Source organism: Pogonomyrmex barbatus, unplaced genomic scaffold (genome assembly GCF_055798465.1).
Source record: "Pogonomyrmex barbatus isolate J1 unplaced genomic scaffold, ASM5579846v1 scaffold4, whole genome shotgun sequence".
In the NCBI taxonomy this organism is placed as follows: domain Eukaryota; kingdom Metazoa; phylum Arthropoda; class Insecta; order Hymenoptera; family Formicidae; genus Pogonomyrmex; species Pogonomyrmex barbatus.
The window spans coordinates 12,344,473-12,368,276 of NW_028297138.1; the positions used below are offsets into that span (position 1 = coordinate 12,344,473).

Below are 23,804 nucleotides of genomic sequence, written 5' to 3' on the forward strand. Positions count from 1 at the left end.
AATTTGCACAATGCATAAATATAAGCATCATATTAAATTTAAATCCAGAATTAGCATTCGGTATTAAATTTAATTAAATTTAAATAACAAATTATTTTTTTATTAATTACACAATTAATATTCAGTACTTATTATTTAATCCTATCTGTATGTTAAATGTAAAATTGTCAAGTGTTAGACTGTTTATTTTAATATTTTCCGACTTTTTTTTTAATAATTGTAACGTATTATATACAAACGTATTATATACAAGCCCTAAATATAACCGGAAGTGATGTATTTTATGGTATTAGGTATTAAGGTATTCATGAGACCAAATATAAGATGGCATACGCGAAAAAGAATTATTTCGAATATCTTTCGTGTAACTTTCTTTCAAACTCTCTATTTCCTCGCGGTTCTTTGTAAGTTGAGAGTTTTGAGCTAAAGATCCCGCTATCGGGAACTTCCGAGAGGTTTTATCACATCTCTTTTCGCTATAAACCCATTCGACGTGGAAATTACTCCTCATTATCCGTACTTTTATCATCGTCGTTCCTCGTAACGCGCTCTCGTTAAACGATTTCTTCGTTGCAGTCGAGCAGCATGCATTTAGAAAAATAACGCGCTCTCTTTCTCGCACATTTTATTGCTCGCGTCTCCTCGCTTCAGGTTAGTCGCAAGGTTAGTCACCGTCATAAACCGTTTATTCTTACAATAATTCGTAAATCCCTTTGTATCAAATATTATATAAAGCTAACGAGGCAGAAGTGCGTTTTCTCTCTCCGCGATCGGTATCGATCCAATTCATTCAACGCAGAGCCTCCTCCATCCTCGCTTATCTCATCATCTGTTTTTTATCGTGTCGTCGATTCCCCGCGTTACCGCATTCCTCTCTTCCCCAATGTCATTATTCTCTTCCACTTCCTCTCTTCTCTGTTACACTAGTCCGCTTATAGGAAACTACTTCATGCCGCGTAAGAGCATTTGCCCTCGAAAGCGATCTTTCCCATAAATCCTCTCTGATCTTATCCACCCTTACTCGAGGGAAGATGATGCGAGCGGCGAAGACTACGTAATTCCGCAATTAGGTCGCTATGCACGCGATAATTGGACGCGATAATTGTGGTTCATGAAGACACACGTTGCGGTAAAAGGGATGCGGTGAAACGATAATTAACAAATGTTAAGATAAAGATTCAAGTTCGTGTGTTAATATTCTAAATTGAATCAGAGAAAAAGAGAACTTAAAATTATGCCATAAAATATAAAAATATACATATATATATATATATATATATATGTGTATAATATGTAAAGAAAACGCAATTTTATTTGTTTTTATGAAATATAATTATATAACGCGTAATATAATTATGCGGTATATAAGTAACATGTGAAGGAAATAATCAGCGGGAAATTTAACGATGATTTATTTTTGTTTATTTCCTTTTTATTATAAAATATATTAATATACGTAACATTTACATCAGATGAATACATGTAATGGTATGTACACAGTTGTCGTTTACACAAGAAAATCGATCATGGATCATTACAGTACGAGAGGATCAGTTCTATAGTATCTTATATTATAAATTACATGTCGCACCGTGAGTAACATTAGCTTTCGCAGTTAGTTACGAAAATGAAAACTTTTGGATGACCTCGTTAATTGTATTTAGGGTGGCATATCAAATACCATTTATTACACTTTTTTTCGAATTCTAAACGTACGTTCATCGCGTTTCTTTGTATTCCATGCGTATGTACACACGCACACATACACGTACACACAGAGATTGTAGATCTCCAAATATTTTATATATTATAGATACTGCAGTTGCAATCGACGAGGTTCCAGTTAATATTTGTTCTCAAACAAATGAACTTTGTGCGTTTGCGACATATTACAAAAGTTGCATGCAAACTACTTACTAATTAAAAATTAAAAATAATTAAGGAATATACTGAAATACAATAAATCCTAGAATTTTCTCCTGAATGTTCCTCCTCGTCTTTCTAGAAAAATTATATATTCTGGAAACTTTAATATAGATAAATCCTTCTTCTTATTCTAAAGAAAAAAATTAGAGTTGAAGATAATAAAAAATGGATTTTACATAGTTCAATGTACCCTTGAAATGCATTTTTTAAGCCGTCAAGATCCTCTTTTGGCATTGTTCGCCTTAACATACCGCTATTAGCGAAATATTACGTTATTACGTTCCAGCTAACAAACGCGCGTTTAATATACGTTAAGGAAACGACTATCTTAGCCATTGTGACACTGGAACGCATTGATTGTGACGATACAACAGGAGCCCGCAATGCGAAGCACGTTGTACAAAACAATGATGGACCTGTATAGGAAATTAATAGGTATTATGGAATATCGGAACAAAGATGTATACGTTTGGTACATGAGCATTACGTGTTCCATTATTGTGTGATATTGAACTTAAAGTCAACATGACGTTTATTATTCTAAATGGAAAATTTATATCGCCCACACATATATGCATATTCAATCTCTTTGTCTGCAAAACTCTCGGCTAATCGAGCGAGTGCACGACAACATCGGCATATCATTTATTATTTTGTGCAACGTGCTTCTCTGTGAATATTGTAAAACATTTCGGCGCTACTACTATAACGCTTACTCACTAATGTACGTATATTTTGTACAAAACGATAAATGGGTACCGGTGATGGTCTCCTCGGAAATTTGTATTTACATCCGCATTTTTTTCTTGCATTGCATGGATTATGTAACCGGATTATAACGTGGTCCTTAATTTCTCTGATACGAAGTCGTGATGGTAATATGTCGTCTATGTAGTTAGTATTCAGTACACTGATTCCTCGGTAGAGAGAGAGAGGGGGGGAGGGAGGGAGAGAGGGGGAGAGAGAGAGAGAGAGAGAGAGAGAGAGAGAGAGAGAGAGAGAGAGAGAACGGTCGAGAATGAAAAATGTACATACAACAACATTTGGGAAGCACGATAAATTACGCTAGTCGTAATTTGCATAACCGTCGATTTCATGTACACGTCGCCCGGATATATCGATCATCACTCAGCAGATTTAGTAGACGGAGAGGGGGGGAGGGGGGGAACAGAGAGAAAAACCACCCTTGAGAAATCTCTATTCTCGGATATTTTCCTCTCGTTCAATGGCTCTCCGACACGTCCGATACCTCATATTTTTCAGCGCTTTTGAACTTTTGTCGAAATTATACGTCGTAATGCAGCATCAAATATCTGACAATTACCTTCTCGGATGTTGCGAGGGAAATGAATAAACGAATACAGCGAATAAAGACCGATTGATTAATTGATGCCTTATTGCCGACAATGATAATCGTTTTACGGAACCGCCGCTGGCAATTCGATAGGATTAATCACAGTCTCATATTGATCGTCCATTGCTCGGGAAACACTATCAACAGTATCCCTCATTATTGGATCGCGCATCGAAAGTGTCAAATTAGCGGAAAAGCTTTACGCTGTTCGATCACAGGCAGAAACTAATCAAAGGATGCGTGGCTCTTCACAAAGACAAATTAGCTCTTTCGATCTTGCGACCAAACTGTGACCATCCTGCGGATCAGCGGTGGCATAATGAAGAATAGGATTAGCAATCAAACGTATAGTTGATCAAATAACGTACGATATTCTAAAACAATTCGAAGTAAAGGAAATAATAGGAATATATTTTTACGAGTATTCGGTCGCATAGGAATTCAAAAATTTTCTTCAAAACTAATCCTTTCAAAATAATCCACAGAATGTGATAATATTATACATAACTTTTAGCTTTTTCTGAAAGTCTAACAAGTTTTGAGAGACTTTTGAGAAAACAAACATATTTGCAATCTTGGCAATTTTTTTTAGAGGCTTTTTATGATTTTTTTTCTGATGGATTCTACTTATTGGCGTCCTTTTGTCACTTATTTACTGCATAAATTCGGTTTTGTATATATACTTCATCATGTAGTGAATAAAAAAATAGATCAAACCTTTCTGATAGGATGCCAAAAGTCACAGGAGACAAATAGAATATAGAATTGATTAAAATAGAAACGGAAACGCAGAATAAAATAAAGATATAGATTCTTTTATTTCATGCCGTTTCGAGCATTCTTTGAATTTTGCAATGTAAATAAATATATTTTATAACAAATATTATTGTATATTATTTTGCGTTGAAAGATGTCTCATCGAAAGCAATATATGTCTCAAAATTAGTATCGTAGTTTAATGTTCTTTAAACATCTTTCGATTCAATTTATAACGTAGAAAGGTTTTTTTAAGGATTAACTACACAAAAACGAATCGCAGAAAACTATAATCATTACGATAAAAGACGTTTAGATTGCTTCGACTAATCTGTTCTAAACTGTTGATTCGTGACCACGGATCTTATAACGGAAACTTTGAGAACAGCAAGGACATCGAAATCGTTTAAGTTATCGAAGTTTCTTCTCCACAGAAATTGACATTTCCAGGTATATTGTCGTGCGAACTACGTGTAGTCGTATTAATCAGATCTTAACTTTCTTCCGCAATTTCCTCTCTTTTTCTCTATCCGGAATTATATTTTATAATAAAACACACTGTGTTATTTTATTAAAGATAAATTTTATTGGAAAATTGATACGAATTGATACGACGGTCACATTACCATGCTCATGTACGGTGCATGCAGTTCCAGATAAAATTATACTACTGTCAGCGCATTTATTTATCTCGCTGCATGCATGTTCTATCTGCAGCTTTTGATACCTCAAAAATATTTTCATTTTAGTATTTTAATAACCATATTATCATTACGGATAGAAATTATTTATAGTCATATTTGCCTTTAATGTTGTTTTGTACTACGGTATATCATGAAAGAAATATAATAGCTTTGTAACAAACAAGTATGCACGATCTGATTTATAATCTTTTTAATTTTTATGCTCTTAGAACAATATTAAAATTAGTAGTGAAGATATTTGTTATATATATAAAAAAAAACATGATATTTTAAATAATCTAAATGAATTATGACATATGTTAAAGTTATAAATATTTTATTTGAAATATTTTTTTATATTTTCCATTGATATTTGTTTTAAATAATTAGCGATTCAAAGAAATTTTTCAAGCTTTCAATATGGTTCTAGAAAAAATATATGTGTTATTTTTATCTACATTGTAAATACACAATATCCAAAGCTCAAAAATGAAAAGGGGGAAAAAGAATTGAGTACATTTCCTCGTTATCGTCCGTACTTCTGCCAACCGTAAAAACCGAATAAAATGTATATTGAACATAAAGTTCTTGCTAATATCTTAAGTGAAATGTAGTCCATCGTTGTCCTCACTTCTTGCTCGAGAAACCGAATTGTAGAGGGTGGAAACGGTCACGGGCGAAATTAAGATTAAGCAGAGGAGCGGAGAGAGAATAAACCGGCGTAGGAATTTACTCGCGGCTCTTATGGCCTCCCTAAGGACAGCCAAGCAACCGAGTAACTGGTTGCAGAAGCGGTACGTTTATGGAGACGGCGAAATGGCTCTACCCAGCCGCGCGATAAGTGGAGTCGAGCGAGCGAAAACACATAAGGACTACGAGGGAAGGGAGGGGGGGGGGGAGAAAGGGTAACAACGGTTAGCTCACCGAGACATTCCTCGTGCTCCCGAATCGACTCCCTCGCCACGAGCACTCGTATCTCTTTCCCTGGCGAACCGATAGCTCAATTAGTTACGAGAACGAACTCGCTTTTCCGGCTATCTCTTTTCCCCACCTTCGGCGGTTGGTGGTGTCGGCCGGTCGCGAGAGAAATGGCCAGGGCCGAGTCCTTAGGTTTAGGAAGGAAGGGCGGAAGTCGATAAGAGGCAAAGTGGAATCGGGGAAAGCGGCGTTGTGGAAGCGCGTAAGGGAGAAGAGACGAGGTGATGGGAGGTGAGAGGGGGTACGGGACGACGAATGAGGAAAAGGAACGGAACGAATGAGGGACGGGATGCTGGAGGAACGCGCACGCGAACGGGAGAGGTTTTACCGCGAAAGTTTCTCGAGGGAACGAACGGAACGTCCGTTCTACGAGCGAGCAAACCGACCCATCGATCGATAGATCCGGAACTAGCGACTTCTTTCCTTCTCACCGTCTTTTTTTTTCTCTGTCTCTCTCTCTCTCTCTCTCTCTCTCTCTCTCTCTCTCTCTCTCTCCCTCCCGTTAAGTCCCAGTCGGGGGATTCTACTTCTCGGGGTGGAAGCCTAAAGTTGCAACTCGAGAGAAGAACACGGTGTAGTGGATCTAGTAGTACTGTGAGCGAATCACGAGTTAACGAGTGAATCGAGTTAGAGGTTTGAGATGCGGAAGTTGCTGAAAGTCTTGTTGGAAAATGAGGATACGACGCATGTCGTTGAGTGCCAGAAGGAAAGTTTCAAGCGGGACTAATTAAACCAGCTCTTAATCATATATATATATATATATATATGTATATATATATATATGTACATATATATTCGTGTAATTAGCAATGTACAATTTATATCTAAATTGAAATTTTCTAGTTCGAAAGTGCATTCTCTTTCTCTCTCTCTCTCGCTTTCTCTCTCTCTCTCTCTCTCTCTCTCTCTCTCTCTCTCTCTCTCTCTGCAGCGGAATGCGTTCATCAGAAAATCGGATTTCAGTAACGCTATGTGATGCGAGTGTCAACAAGTACTAAATCCAGATTGAAGTACGCAAAGTAGATAACGCAAAAAGCTTTCGGTAGTTTTATGACACCTTCGCCGCGGTTCGCAATCGGGAAAGCCAGGTGCGCCGATGCGCGCCGGCATGACTTCGTTTCACGTCAATAACGGGTAACCGAGAATATTTTCGGAATTCCCGACGATTTCCATGGTCAGAATATTTCGAACGTGCCAACGGAGGGAGAAAGGGAAGGAGGGAAAGTACCGGTAACCGTATCATCGCGCGGGTTCTTCTTTTATTCACGATGAAACGATTTTTATCAGACGCGCGCGACAGTGGAGGAAACCACGGCAGGTCCGTTTATTTCGTGCGCGTCACAATACGAGAATCTGTGCGTGGGTGTGCGCGAGTGCAAACGCGGCCCGAAAAAAAGCCCCGATTAATCCGATGCAAGAAGTAAGCGGTGCGTGGAGAACCCGCGCGAGCGGAGCGTGCTCCGGCGTGTTTGTTCAGCTTGGATTTTTATCCGGCCAATAGCAGTGCCTTCACCGAATAACGGCGCGGCCATCGTTTGTGCGCGCCGTTCCGTCAGCACGTGAAATTCAACCGCGCCCGCAATTGCGAATTTCACCAGGGCCAACACATACACACCTTGCTTACATACGCGTCCCGAATATTACGTTTTTTTATATCACGCAGGTACAACCACAGGCTATTTTTTTACCTTGGGAGCCGTACCGTAGGGCGCCTCGATATTCGCGAGAACGCGCACAGCGCCGGCGGGATTCCGCGGTCAAATTGCAGGCCTTTTTGCCTAACAAAAGCTACATTACTCGCTCGGAGACATTAATCGCTCGGAAATTTTAAACGTGACGAAGAATAAAATGGATGATGGGCTCCCTCACACACATTGTTCTCATACACGTTGCAACGTGCTGACTGTAACTGACTGAATTATCATCGAAAGTTTAAACGAGATTATTAAATTAGGAAATATTAAATTAGGAAATATTTCTCTTTATTCATTCAATTATTATTCAATTAGCCGACTCGATTTTGGATTTCTCCGTTTGGAAAAGAGAACCAAGTGGAAGACCTGCGGACAGTTTAGATAGGAACCGCGATACAAATAAACTACTACCCGCAGCTATCCCGGAACTCTGACCCCTTCTCTCTCTCTGATCCTTTTATCTTTTAATTACGCGGATTTCGCCACCCGCTTAAATTCTCCGCTTGCTTTTCCGACTTAAAGCCAAGTTTCTCAACGTTCCCGCCGTTCAATATGGACAGCAATAATCACTCGCTGTTTGATAAAGTTTTCCCGACGAATCTTTTATATATGACAATATTATTCTATTATTTCTTAAAAAATTGTTAGAGAAAAGATTTCGTAAGAGCGGAATGAAATCTAGTACGAAGTACGAAGAATAATCCATTCCAAAGAAAAAAAATCTGAAATCGTAGATCCAAATAAATTTTAAGAGAAACGCTAAACCGACACTCACGGTTGAGCCAACGCATCACTCCGACGAAGGAAATAGCATCTTGAGGGGAGTATTCGAGAGACGAGGATAAATAAGAGGAACGTGCAAATCTCTGGAGAGCCGAAACGTTCTGTACGCCTTCGCGATCGATATATCCGAAAGGCTTTCGGGCCGTGGGAAACACAGTGATTCCCGGTCCTCGAGAGAAGCGTGCAGCAGCTCGCCTCGGATATCGTGATCGTTACGGCGCATCTGAATGCGGATTCTCTCGAAAAGAGAGAGAGAGAGAGAAGAGAGAGAGAGAGAGAGAGAGAGAGAGAGAGAGAGAGAGAGAGAGAGAGAGAGAGAGAGAGAGAGAGAGAGAGAGAGAGAGAGGAGAAGTGGAGTGTCCGTCGGAGGCTCCTTTCCAGTCACCGTGTGTATTCGCCCGGCGAGCGAGTGCTCCCCGTGCGAATTGAAAGTGCTGAAAGTCCCGTCGAGGCGAATTGCCAATTGCTTCGTCGCTCCCAGCCAGGGGCTTACTACGGCACGGAATTGGAAATACCGTGGCGCGGCTCTCTCTCTCTCTCTCTCTCTCTCTCTCTCTCTCTCTCTCTCGAAACGTCTGCCACGAGACAGGACTATAGGATTCACTATAGCATGTATATACATACGTACATATGCAGGTCGCGCGTTATGTACAGAGACGCAGAATTTGCTTCGCGAAGAGCGAGAAGGGCGGTAGGGTACGCGTTAACTTGTCAAAAGTTTAATCAATCTTCCGAGGATCCCTTGGAACGTGATTCTGAAAATCTCGCGGATTATTGTTCGCAGAGAAATATCAGCTGTATTGGTCCGGAGATTATACCGTGGACATTTCAAACTTCACGAATCTCGCTGTCCAAGAGACGGGGCGCATATCCGTTTAGTTTACGATACGCTACGATCGTCATACGACTGGACGAATCGAAGATTAACAATCCTTTCGAGCTGTCAAACCCCGTACCTACCCCGTTAATATCGCTTCGATCATTAATCCATTTTGTCGATGCTGCGTCGATCGCGACACATCGGTTCATTTATAAAACACACATCTCGCCGATGCGAGCGATCATGGGTCTACTCGCGCACGCGGGGGGGGGGGGAGGGGGCGCATTCGCGCGTGTGTTAAATCGTCATGAAAAAGACTTGCGCTCGCGCCCAGCCGGAAAAATGCACGTGTGCGCGAGCGAGAGCGCGACTCGCGTGTGCGCGGGACGCGCGCGAGATTCCGCGAATGTGCGGAATTCGCGCCGATACGCGTCGGCGTGATGACGCGTGTACGTACGTCTCTCTTCGCGCCGCGTAGAACCACTCACGATACGCGGGATACGCGCACGCAACAGGCGCGCGCGATCAACAGACCGTGACGATGGAGAGCGTGGTCGTCTTCGGCGAGGCGTAGGCGTGTATCGACTGGGAATACCTCGATTGTCAAATGCGCAGGGGGTCCGTGTGCGGATTCGCGTCGGGCTTGTGCCGTGCCGCGCAGAAGCTCAGGCCGAAGCACAGCATCAGCAACGCCACCGAGCCGACCAGCAAGTGACTCGACCAGGACACCGAGCACTTCCCTGAAACAGATGGCATCCGTCCGTCATCGACTCGACTCGACGATGATCCCCCTTGGCGAAATCCCGCCGATGGCGGGCGGTTCGCAGTTACCCACGAGAATTCCCCCTCGGGAATAGCTCGGTTGGCCTAATCGTCGTTCCGAGGTTGAATATAATCGTCGCCTGTAATGGCTTAATCAGCGTACCGAGTGGGCTAATAAATCGAGATGGGGGGGATTTGTCCTGCGATACGCGTTCCACGGAATGAAGGGGATTATCACTAAGAGCTGTTCGAGAAATTGCAATTAGCTAAAAGATTACTTCTTAACGACGCAACAACTAAGCGATAAAAAAAAAAGGATATAACTGCGACATTATTGTCGCCAGTTTTAAATATCAGATTATTGGCTCTACTCGTTTCAAATATAACAATTTATCTTACTATTGTCGCGATAAGAATAGTCAGAAATAGAGATAGAGAAGCGATTACGACCGTCATTTTATTCAAACGGAAATAACAATATTATAAACGTGCATGAAATAAATATGTAATCAATATCGTCACTGATACAAATGGAATTAGTTACAAATCTAATTTAGCACTAAAATAATAGAATGTTAATTGCGATTGTGCGGCAATCGGGAATAACGATTCAGTTGGAACTTTAAATAATTCGAGCTTTTGCGCTTCTATCAGAATTTATAAACAGGTTTAATTTTCAATTCACAAGAGATATCGCTTAACTAACGGCGAACGCTTTATTGAAATACGCGATCCGCTCGTCATCGCTATGACGTCGATTTGATCTATCAACTCGATCTATTCCTGTAGCATCCACCTGGGATTGTTTGACACCTCTATAACGCGAATAGCGATGGATTATATGTTTCAGCTGAATATTTGATAATGTTCTAAAATCTTTCGTCGACATGAAAAATAAACGCATACAAAATCTCTCGAAATTGTCGCGGTTAATCTTATCGACGTGGTTTTCTCACGACTCATTATCATACAAAAATGTCTAGACTTGTCGATAAACTCCCGCTGTTATATTTGGAATTATTAAACATTTCAAATTTTTCTTACTCGACGATCTCTATTTGACGCGATAGATAGTTGACGATAGATTCAGACGAATATTTTCTCCGGAATTCGATCGTGCGGCTAATCTACCGGAATTGCAAATTTATCCGAGAGATGCGCGAGATTTATCCGCGTGCGGGATACAACGTATGCGTTCGCAATCACGGCGAATCACTAACAATCATCCCCTGGGTATTGAAAGGGTAAATCGCCGGATCGTCGATGTCGAATCGGATCGTTACGTGCCGCGTTGGGAAATTACGAGGAAATCAGGAACTACGTTCGAGGCCAGCGAGACGTGGATTTGCGTGCCCCACGAAGTTATAAGGGCCATAAGTCTCGACTGGTTTGTGTAAAGTCTCGGCGGATGGCTGTAGATCGTTGAGTGCTCGATAAAACACTCTTGGAACTCGCCTGCGAAAATGCAGAAAGTTCTACCCCAAGTCCATCGTCGTCGTCGTCGTCGTCGTCGTCGTCGTCGTCACCGTCGTCGTCGTAGTAGTCGATGATAGTTATATTCTTAAGAGTAATCACGTACAGACATACGTCCGCAGATTTTACCGCGCTGCCGTCGCTCGGCTCCGGAACGGCAATTTCTCGCTGAAGACGTCGTTAAACTGGAAAACGAGCGACTAAAGCGCGAGCAACTCTCCTCGCGCGCGTGCGAGTCCGTCGGATCCGTTAATTAGTTAGTTATCAAATTAAATCGATAACTCGCGCGCCGCATTCCGTCGGAATTTAAATTCCGGCACTATTCCACTCGACTCGTATCCCGCGGCTATCGTCCGCATCGCGTTCTTACAGAACTCGGAAACGATGTTTCGAGGACGATGTTTCGATGAGTACTCACCGAGATTGTAAACGTTGGCCCCCTTCCCACAGGATTCGCGTACTTCCCGATTATCCCAGCCTATCGGATACATGACCAGACCGCCGCATATCATCGCTGCTGTAACAAGCAAATCAAAGTGGGCTATCAATTTTAAACCGCATCGATCGGTCTCGTTTGTGTTCATTATTATCCGTAGTAGATAATGTCGTGGGGAGATTAAGTTCTCCTTGAAAATATCACGAAGATGAAAAACATTTGGCTCGCAAAATTTTCCTCCCTCTCTCGAAAGGGAATTGTGGGAAAGAGACGTTAACACATAAATTTCGTGATTTCAGCATTGTGTCAAATATATTTTCTCTCGAGAAATCAGTATTACGACATTCCCAATTTTTCCGCGCATCGATCATGTCGCGCAGAGTCTGCGACTCTGTCATTTTTCGAAAGCGACCCTCGAAGGAGAAGAAGGAGAAGAAGGAACAAATCGAGAACAACGGACTGACTGGAAATGCGTAAATGGAATACGTCGATGCTGGAAGAAGAATGACGTCGTTATGATATCTATTTTATTTGGCAGTTCATTATTTCGCTGCAAAATGCGAGTCTCTCGTGGCTCCGTTGCTTTCGCGTCAGTTTGACGAGCGGACGGGCTGTCGTTTTGAAGGTACATCGCTTTTTCTCCTCCGCTCGATAAAGAGGGCTCGACGCCCATTTTGCTTAATTCGACGATATGCAGAGAATATTTTTCTCTCGCGTATGTTAGTAACGGCACATTGGATGGTAACGACATATTGACATATCGCTAAATTTTGTTACAAATTGCGAAAGGTATATTTATGATACACTCACCAGCGAGCAATTGCAAGGAGCCAAGGATCCTGGTGTGTTTGGGTGTCCTAAGAATGTGCGGAAGGAACGACGACGCTGCTGCCAGAAGCGTCAGGGCGCCGATCACCGCGATTGCGACGCCAATTCCCATCGTGACGGTACTCGCCTGCCACCAGGCACTCGGTATGTCCCAAAAACTGCAAGAAAAGTTAATGATAAGAGATTCGCTCGATAAACCGATAAAAATTCCTATTCCGTGTCACTTGAATTTAAAGTTAAAAATTCTGTCGATACTTGTTGCGATATTTCATATATATATATATATATATATATATATATATTTTCTGAGATATATATTTTCGTATTTTGTTGTTACACACCACATTTACACGGTTATTGATTGCAAAATGACATTTTATTTATCAATTCCTAATGGGACGATTTGCAAGTGACATCGAAGCTCTAATCGATATATGACGCATTCGTTGTGAGACAACATTTGACAAAATATATTATTTGTGCGTTTTACATTTATATATTTATCTTTCTACATTAATCAATAACAACGTGCGCAGTTTATACAACGAAATTAGCGCGGATTTATCGAACCAATGCCTCAAGCAAAATCGGGGAGCAAATATATTTTAATATAATTACATCCTGTGATGTAATAATATTACAGGAACTAACTGAAACGTGAAATCATTTGGCTATTGCATTTCGATGTACGATTACAATTTTCACGGCGAAATTAAACAAAGTTAAGTTAAATTACGTTAAATTATAATTAGATTATAGCTTTGCGAAATTTTCTGCTATTTCGAGCAGACGCGGAAATTAATAATTTAATAGCATTATGCCATGAAATTTGCATGTAATGCGATTTCTCAGCTGAGATCTTTGTATCAGGGCCGCGACTTGAATCTCTCAAACGCGGAAAATATCCCGCAATTCACCGACGGAAAATATAATAATAAAGCAACGTTCACAGACAATTACGTTGGATGCAAACGAACTTTGTGTTCCCATTGCAATTCAAAAAATATAACATCGGATATATTCCAAATAAAGAATCGGCTCTCTCTGAAATTATCGATGCCGAAAAACGAAAGGGTGATACGGCAGGATATGGATGCAAACGGAAGGTAACTATGTGGAATATTTTTCGGTCTATGCAAATATTATTCGCAAGAGATATCGTCGCGTAAAATATCGTATTATCTGTTTTTAGCTTCCCGAAGTTTTGATCCGTTAACCACGACCAAACACAATATTTTTCGCACATTCTGACGTAAAATATCGTATATTGTTCGTTCTTTTGTTACGTGAAAAAAAAAATAGATTATCAATCGTAGCGAGAGCGCGGGGAAGTTAAACGTCCCTTGGTTTTCGTACATTTTTGTAACTATTCCCTCTCGACCTACTATTTATTTTGGACGGCCTTTACGCCCGCTAACTCGCGTGGCTTTTCTGTGTCAGCTAACTTTGAATTATCACTTTTCCGACATATTTTATACGCATATATCGAAATGTCATTATAATAAAACCGTGACAGCGGTGAAAGAAAATCTTTAACGGTGTAATAATACAAACGTTATCTCTTTGAACGGTTTAACAAATTATTTTATAAAGTTTACCACGAAGCGCATTGTTATCGATAAATTTTCAAATTTTGATTCCACCATTCGAAAGGTAGCGTTTATCGGAATAATCGAATCATCCCCGATTTGCGAAGAGAGAACGGATCAACCATTGGCACTTATTGTGGATATACCGTTTGAATTAGAGAAAGAGAATGGAATTACAAAAACGCGTTTCGTATGCGTGCGATTATGCTATCGAGCGCATTCGGGCAATCGAGAAATTGCTCGCGTGGTACATTTTCGAAAATATTAAAATTTAATGCGGACTCGGTGTAATCCGCATCGCGACGCTGCGAACGTACAAAAATGATTATTAATACGCGGCAATCGGCGCAAAATGCAACGATTCGCTACCACACTCGGCAGATTCTATCGCTAAGATTAAATTCCTTTTAAAGGTTTACATCGGTATATCGGCTATATCTAAATGAATGACAAACGAAATTCGACGAGTTGGTGAAACCTTTACCCGGCCGAGCATGCATCGTGATGAAAAAGGAGTGAAAACGCGAAGCGGCTTCGCTCGGATATGGTATTGAGATCGACCTACATACGAATTTGCGGAAATTAAATCAGAGGTGCATATGCGAGATACACATTTTTATATATCCTTTTCCGTAGTGAGATCTCGTTGAAAGGAGTATAAGCGGAATTAAATCTGCGGATGACTCATTATCGGCGCTTGTGTTTGCCACACACATATTCTCTCGATGAGAAATGCACGCTTTTTTACAGAGAAACTTTCCGGAGGTAAAAATATTACGGCAATACCATAATCTCGTTTCAGCTACATTATGATAATAGTCACTTACGTTAATTGACGCGATATTAACGTCAAAATCTATTTAAATTAAAATTGATACCGGAGTAAAAACACAGTTGAGAGAGGAGAATAAAGTCCAGTCTGTTGACGAGCGTTTTGAAAAATACATAATAGCGGTGCACGCGTGTCGACTTTATTTTTTTATCTCTTCCGTCATTGTACGTGCGCTCGTGAAGTAAGAACAATCTCCATGCAATTCTGTGGCTGACGTCATCGGTGTATGCATGTGCAGCTAAACCGATTATACCGTCCGTTCACAATTCATGCATGACGTAAAGTCTCCGTAATTCTCATCGCGCGCATTCGCGAAAGATAACGGGCATGCAAAACTCTCTCTTTCATCGATTCGAGCGACGTTGAATTAACTACTCGAGATGAATTACACAATCTCCGTGGCCGTTCTGCGAAACACAGATTGCAGATTGCGCGTGCGACTCCGTCAACGATGCGCGAGTGCGAGTGTTAAATCGATTAACGAGGCTACGAGGAAAAAAAAAAAGAGAGAGAAAAAAAGGCGAAACTTCCTCATAATTTGTCACGGATCGTTGCGTCACTTTTACCGCGTAAAACCTTGCGTGTATTTTCGACTGCGAATCCTCTCTGGCGCACGCCGTGGTCAATAACGGGCGGGGGAAACTGTAATTCGGACGTGGAATGAAGCCCAATTTCTGTTTTCAACGCTTCTGCCGATCCTACGAACCGAATACGGAGATTTCGATCGTTTAGTCGCGGACGGAATAATTCGATATTTGATGGAAAAAAAAAAAACCGTACGTTTTGCAAACACCTTTGCGCTCGAAACGAATCCAATTAATCACGCGTTTGAACGCTGTTATCGCAATTATTGTTACGTCCATTATTGTGATTATCACCAGTGCTATAACGCAAACAAACGCGCACCGATTAATTTGCTGTATTGATATTGATAGTATTATAAAATTATTAATATCGCGAAAATTTGTCTCCATTTGTATACTTAATTCGTGAAAATTTATTTTATAACGCATCTTTAATGCGCGTTGCGCGTGTAATTTACTTACATATATTTTTAATCACACAGTACAGTGTTTGAAGCTACTGTCGTTTATCATTATAATAAATCTAAAAATATGTTAAATGATTGATGATGCTTAATTTCATCATATTTCATATTCAATTGTATACTCAAAAAAATTAAGAGGATATATCTTGAATAAATTTCTATATTAATAGACAAAAACGTTTTCTTGATTTAAATAAAATAAAAAAAATGATCATTTTTTGATGTGAATTTATGATACGCTCTGTTTTGTTCGCAAAAAGGGAAACGTGCCGCATTCATTTCTCTTGTTTCACCCCCGGCTCTTTATAATTCTCTTTGTTAATAACAGTGCTTCAGTTTCAAATGCCGTAGGCGACTTTTGCGATGCGATTTTTACGGCCGCGCGCGGCAGAACCGACGTAGTTCAAGAAGAAAGTTTTTACCGCACGATATGTCCCGTTTTCTCGCGCGATCGTAACATCCGCACACACGTAACATTCCGCGCGGAATTATTTCACGAGTTATACAGGCCACTTGAACCCGGTTGAAATTATTCGGATTCGCGTTTCCTGAACTCAAATTAACCCGTCCGTCGTCAAAACTTCAAATATTATCCCCTCTCGTGATCGGGTCGTAAATGCATGCGAATTTTTTTTTCACCACGCGCGTAGCGTGCCTTGTATAATTCAAATTCCACATAATTTATGATGCATGTTCATTTCCAACAAGCATTCAATTTGATCGTGTTAATTAGATCGTGTTAATTATTTATAAAAGACATCGCATATAAAAATTTCTTTTAAATATAAATATAAATTTTACTTTTAATTTTAATCTGTAATCTTGATGATTGATCTTGAGATGAAATTTACGAAGTAGTTAAACCACGATAAGTTCGATAAGAAATGTTCGATATCCAATGACGAAGTCGTTTACCTTTCGCCTGTAATGACTCGAATGACTTGAATAGATCACGAAACGATCGTTCTTCGGAATTCAGACCCGTAATCTTTAAACTCCTTCCACTCTTTCGTAATCAAAGGCACGTGTTTACGTGTCCTCGCTCGCTTTCGATACGGGAATACAGCGATACAAGAATACGTACCTGGAGTACCTCGCGCACTCGTAAACTATCTCGGGTGTGGCGTTGGGCGCTCTGATTCGCGGGTAGTTGCAACGCCGAAAGGAACTGAAGTACGCGTCCGCCTTTCCCAGCAGTCGCCCCTGGAAATACGGAAGAAAACACGGCGGTTACGCTGCGCTGCGCTTTCAGCGTTAGATTTCTATAATGAAAGTGTATAGAGCGCCGAAGCGCTCACTAACCTCGGCGAAATCTAGAGAGAGCGAATTTAAATTTATGGCCTGATAAAAAAGTTAATGAAAATACAGTAGAGCTCATAAATATTAAAGGAATTTGCAAACTTAATTTCATCCCCCTTTTTAATGTAACTTCTCTGAGTTGTTTCTAAAATGGAAGGTAATTATAGGTAATTGAGAAGAAGAATATTTGAATAAGTGTGAGATGGAGACGTTGATGTCAATTTGGCGTCATTTGAACCGTTGATTCGAAGATTCATCGCGTCGCGCGAACATGCAACAGCAAGAGAACATCCGGAGCAAGAAACTTATCCATTCTATTCATTTATATGCGAAGGCGATGGCACAGCAAGGGAAATTTTCTTCCTTTTCCAACGAATTTTATACAGTGCCAAAGAAACGGAAAATGTCTCGCCGTCCTGTTTGAATGCTTTTGATTGCCTCTCTTAATATGAAAAAAATATAGCGCGACCGTCTGGCAGAGAAGGTGGTCGTAATAAGCTCGCTTGTTGTTTGCCAAATGCCGTTTCCTTCGAGCACGCTTTTTTTTTTTCGCGTTTGTTTCCATTAACAAACCGTAATAAAAGTCTCCGACTAAACGTAAAATTGCACGTTCTTACAAATGAGTCCTTTTTTCTTGTTTTATAGCTATCCATAATAAATTAATACATTTTTAAAATATAGGAAATATATTTGATAATAATTAATATAAAGAGAGAATTACAATAGTATATTTTTATTGGAAATAGAATAATTCTATTTTTAAATATTTATTTTTTTCAATGTAATATATATAATGAAATGAATTCCAAAATATATTGGTAATAATTAAACCAGACTCTGCAAATGATCGCATTACACACATACATAGATACGCATAGATAATATATTACAAAAATTATATAACGTAAAATAATGTTTTTATATGAAAATTTATTAATAATATTTCTTTGTAAACCATAAAGTTATAAAATATGAGCTTAATTTGTACACGTTTATGAATTTGCACGCGTATAAATCCTAAGAAAAGAAAGAGATAATAATCGCATAGAGAAAATAATTGGTTCTAAAGAGGAGCATCATTCGTTAATTAAACTGATGAAACAGGATAACAGGATTCCTCTTGCAACGAGGTTCCCATTACAACTCTAGATTCCTCCGGTGATTCGCTATACCGCGAATCGATACGTCATTAATTCTAAACAGTACAAACGAGCTCTCAGAAACGAAATATCCATGATCAACGGTAACAAGATCCCGGAAAAGCGAATTGTAACTTTAACTTCGTTCACCGTCCGCAAATCTAAAACGGTTTATCGAAGTCTGTGTACAAAGTTGGCCATCCAGAGAAAATGCAAAATAGATTCCGCGGAGCGCGGAAAAAGTTGCAGGTTTTCCTGACCATGTAACTGAAAAGCGGGACCCCATCTTTCGAGAGCGGCGACTTCGTTTGCGATGTGACGAATAGAATATGAACAATTTGGCCCCGACTTTGTTTGCAAACTACCTTGAATCTGCGACAACATCGGCCAGGCCAGGTAGAAGCAAGTAATAGTCACACGAAGTACAAAGTTACCCTAGCCGATGATATTCGCCTCATCAACTTCCCTCTACCAAGTTGTTGCTACCCAGAGCGTTCTTGTCTCGTTCAAGAATCTTGTACGCGTAACGAACGTCTCGAGACAAGTTTCAAGAGCCGAAATTTTCCCTCGCGTCACAACCGAGACTTCGTCGCATTTGTTGACAATGCCGAATTGCAGTTAGACAATTGAAGTCATTCAATTGTCTGAATTACAATACGCTGAAATCTCATTGCTTTCCCGTTATATAATCGTTATATAATTATCAACATAAACCTTGATAAATTTACATCTTTGTTAATACTATCGTTATTATAATATTGAATTATAAATTGATAAGAAAATATAAGAACTTGGAATTTTTCCTGTCACATTTTTTATCACAGTCTATAATTTTTCTTCGATTAATTTTTTTTCCTTTCCAATTTTTTCCTTTCCGTTACAATACGTGTAATAAATATCCATGTATTAAGATTGCTATAGAACTAATGTCTCAGTTTCGTTGGTTCGATCATGGTTTAGAACGAAGAATCCGATTATCGCCTCTCTACGATCCATCTTGTCGGACGACGATGTCGAGCTCGTTCGATTTCTCACGTTTTCTCTGCCACTCTCCTTCCACATCTTACTTCTCCAGCTTCTTTGCTTTTCTTATTTTCAAGTTGCTCTTTTCTCACCACTCTTCCCATCTGTGTTTCGCTTCTTTGTTATAAACTCTACGACTCCCATTTTACATTTCGTGCACGAACGGGCATATGAAAATGAAACGTAAAGAGTCTCGTAACGTTACTCGCGAATTATGTTGCAATCTTATCTCAATGTTAAAGCCCGCAATTGCGAAGGCGCTTTAAAACAAATATCCTTTAATCTGACGAAGGCTCGCTCGCATTCCCGATTCTCAGCTAATTTATTGAGAAACACATCGATATACGTATAATCGGATTACACTTAACTACGCGGGCAGGAATCAAGAATTAATGGAAACGGCCGTTGGAGAGGAATCGTTGCTCCGTTCTCATGGCTCGTAACTCGACCTCGGCAAGTCTTGAAATTCGAGTTTGCGAGTTTTAGCCGTCTGATCTCCCGATGAATGGCTCCGGAGAGTGATAAATGGATTGCCGCTTGAATACCCGTAAAAAGCACACGAGTAATTAGCGACGTGCAAAAAATATACGAAAAATATACAAATTCCCTTCTCTCGTGAATTATAATTTCAACGTGAATGTTCCAATATCGATATGATCGTTCATCGGTCTATAAATTTGGCACGTCTTATTGAATCGCGAAATGTTCTCGACACGTCGTTTAAGTCTCACAAAATTATCAACATCGGTACTTTAGCAGGAGAGCACGCAAATTTCGTCGGTTTTATCGCGGCGTCTCTTAAATCGTATTACGATCATGCCAGAGAAATTGTCGTAGTCGTCAAAATCGTCGATACGAGGTCCTTCGACGATAAGCGACGGGGCGAGAGAACGACTTTCTTCATATCTTCACGTCGTCATCATATTCGCGAAGATGCGAAGTTCTCATAGTACTCGGAGATATGCTTACATAGATGGAAGTCCTGAAGACGCGCGAACTCTGATCGTATGAAATCCGGAATGACCCCCTCGGCAAAGTTGCGAGAAAGCGAAAAGCGATGTTGTACGATTTTACATCGATGGAACGAGGTAATATCGGTATGGCAAACTTCCGCCCGATAAGCATAATTCCAAAAGTTACGAGTCATCAGTTAAAAGGTTACCGGTCGTTCTGTACTTGTTTGCCAGTCATTCGATGCGCTGTATATCGTATATCGACCTATATATCATCGCGAGGAGGATAATTCAAAACTGATTCAGTTGTGACCGGCAATAACGCTATTTTATCGTATCCGATTGGACGAGGCATATTTATCGATGTGCTGCTTTATCGCCCTATTAATGTCGCTCGTTAATGATCATCAAACATCGGAGCGCCATGTGGTATATTGCGACAGGGAGAGACAGATAGATAGGTAGATAAATAGCGAGAGAGAGAGAGAGAGAGAGAGAGAGAGAGAGAGAGAGAAATTATAAAGGAAATATATTTAGCGATTTGCGCGTATCCAAGAAAAATAAGAAGCGGAAAGAACACAGCTCTCGTGCTTTTGTAGAACGTCTATTTCATAATTCCCTCGAGAGCCCGTCATAATTATCTAATTGCTATATAATCTTTTAAAACTTACTTTGAACTTAAAGGATAAGATTTCGAAAGATGAATCCCGGTGGTTTCATCATGCGGCGCAACGTAATTAAGAAAGCATAATGCGATCGCCTCACCTGAATCCAATAAGGCAGGTAAAAGCCGGAGCACGCCAGGATCGAGGCCACGGTGGACAGAGTAGCCCACAGCACGCACAGCACTGTCATCTCATCGGTTTAGAAGCGTTCGCCTCTCTCCCTCACGCACCCCGGTTCATTCCCCATTCGTGCATAGCCGTAGGGACCATCCCTCTAAGCGGTGTCAGAATCACGAACTTTGATGCACCTGCACGGACGGGTGCGATCGTTGACAGTCGATCCCGACAGCCGCTCTCGACAACGTTGGCTCTCGCTGTTAAATCGCCCTCTCTTTACGTCATGGCTGGCAAAAGGTACTACCGATCGATTGTGCAAGTGACATTTATTTAGGGTATTGATGAGCCTGTCGCGGCTCGTTTGACACTCGCGTAGCGTTAATTCCGGGATCGATCGACTTCCTCCCGATCGCGAATCAGAATGTGCCTGGCGACGCGTTCTCCCTCGGCCTCGAACATCCTAGTACTTTGATCATTTCCCCTTAACTCACCGGGTCGTTCTTCGCGAACGTTTTCCGTGGTCGCCGCCGGCAAGAAAAACCACACGCGAAGCCGTTAATTCAGCTTCCGCGAGGAATTATCCCGCTCGTAAAACGTGACCGAGGTGTCGCTCAGAATATCACTTCTCCGAAATGAGTCACGCGGTTAATTTCGATTCCCGCTCTCTGACGTCTTCCCCGCGTCGGAAAATTTATGCCAAGTGACGATGAAACGAGGACACGATCTCTCTACGCATGATAAAACCAATAGGAAAGTTATCCTTCCAAATGATCGCACAGTTCACCCACCGCTTGAAGTTTCCGATCCATTTGGTTTCAACCCGCACAACTCTATCGTCGAAATTCAAGAAGTTCATTATTCAGCAGAAACTTACTAACGCCGTTTGTTAGTACGATCCTCTTTCAGCGGGCACTTCAAAAGTCGCTTTTCGAAGTTGCTATCGATCACTGGCCGATCCAGATGCGACATCAATGAACGTCCGATAGAAAAAATCCGTGATCTATGAGCCGCATTCTTCGGCACTCTCTCTTCCGTCCGTTTGTTAATTCGAGAGTTCGTTTTTCACCGAGAGTCCATTCCCAGACTCAAGTTCTTGCAGACCTGGTATGGTACCTCGCTCCATTGCCAGACGCGTTCTCCGCTGTTAATTATAGATCCGACCACCGTCGTGGCTTCGCTACTCACGCTGCGGTGCTCGCTCTTCACCACGTTCCCGATAAGTGAAGTATTCGTATTATCCGAGACCACTCAACCAGGACCAGACGCTGCCACTCTCACGCCACTTTTCCGCAACGCGGAGGAGATCTCGAGAAGAGAATTGCGGAAGATCACACGGTTGAGAAGCGATCGTCCAGGCCAGTGACGATGTGATTCGGTTGAAATTTAATTTTCAGCCCGGAGCTCGATGACCTTTCCTCATCGCAAACGGAGACGACCGACGACGAGAGGAGTGTATAGCGTGCGCGAACGTTGTCCGCCGTTGTCGTCGCCGCCGTCGTCGTCGTCGTCGTTCGTCGTCGCCGTCGCGCACGGCGCCGCTTCGTGGCTGCGACTGAACGGTTCCGTTCTCCACACTCGGCGGCGTTCCTCCTCCTCCTCCTCTTCCTCCTCCTCCTCTTCCTCCTCCTCCTCTCTTCTCGCTCCTACCCGCCCGCGCCTGTTTGTGCCGCGCCGCGCCGCGCCGCACCGCGACCGCACCAGCGTGTGGGAGAACCGAGGGCGCCCGGCGACGCACCAGCATCCCGATCTCGGACATCTGGCGAGCACACGCCGTGCACGCGCGGAGGACGGTGACCGCGAATACACGTCGCGTTACACGTCGCGTGCGGACGTGTGCGTGCGCAATGTAACACGTGTACGAATCGCATTATTCGCGGGTATCTTTGCGTGTAATGGAAGATCGAATAACACCCCCTCCCCCCTTCCGTCCCCGCCGCGATCCGTTAATCGTCCATTAATGTTTGAAGTTTCCGACGTTGATAGATATAACGTCGATGAAATCCGAAGTAAGGCCGCAGTTAGGAAATGTCATCTCATCGCCTGTTTTTCGTAAGAGTTTTTCGTTGGCGACAATTGTGGAAAATCTCATTGATCTCTCCCATTGCTATTACATCTTGTCATTAATCATTCTTGTGTTGCTTTCTCTCTTTTTCATTTTACAACGCGTATTGACGCGCATCGATCGATACGTTGACGGACAGACTTTAACGGAGTTCCTGTTGTATCAATTCAGGATGGAAGGGGTTTGCTTTGGTTGTCATGGTTAGGCCAAAATAATTGAGGGTTTATGCCGCGCATATATACTAATACTATTACTCGTCGATAACATCGCGACATATTGATTAATACAACATCAACCCTTTAATTATTTTGACTTATTGTACAAAATATTCGGAAACCATTAGAAACCTTTTTCGACAGGTTTTTAATTAATTTAGAATCGATGTCTTTTTAATAAAAATATTAAGATCATCAATAACTTTTATTTTCATTGGAAAAAAATATAATAAAAAATTGATTACAAAGGAGTCGGTGATTTTGATGAAACGTGCCTGTATACGTGCCATAATTTATCATAAATTCTATTAAATTGCATGGAACAATTACACAACGCACGAAAATGAACGAATGAGACAATAAGACAAT

General features: G+C 41.2%; 2 protein-coding genes across 6 annotated transcripts in view; one reads left to right on the forward strand and one right to left on the reverse strand.

Moving 5' to 3' along the window:
* The window catches only part of LOC105428487 (band 7 protein AGAP004871), a 186,866-nt gene that overhangs the window by 119,656 nt on the left and 43,406 nt on the right, over window positions 1-23,804 (forward strand). The window lies entirely within an intron of this gene.
* Window positions 1,411-22,733, reverse strand: LOC105428486 (LHFPL tetraspan subfamily member 6 protein). 4 transcript variants are annotated; one of them, XM_011640835.2, is made up of 5 exons: window positions 21,142-22,733; window positions 17,047-17,165; window positions 12,476-12,651; window positions 11,648-11,743; window positions 1,411-9,734 (listed from the first exon to the last, which is right to left on the reverse strand). In XM_011640835.2, exons 1-5 carry the CDS (start codon window positions 21,229-21,231, stop codon window positions 9,598-9,600), a joined length of 618 nt encoding a protein of 205 aa, XP_011639137.1. In that variant the 5' UTR covers window positions 21,232-22,733; the 3' UTR covers window positions 1,411-9,597. The 4 variants fall into 4 exon arrangements, with proteins under 4 accessions (XP_011639137.1, XP_011639136.1, XP_088936901.1 ...); XM_011640834.2 differs by having other exon boundaries at window positions 11,648-11,746; window positions 21,142-22,732; XM_089080774.1 differs by lacking the exon at window positions 1,411-9,734 and adding an exon at window positions 9,741-10,571 and having other exon boundaries at window positions 11,648-11,746.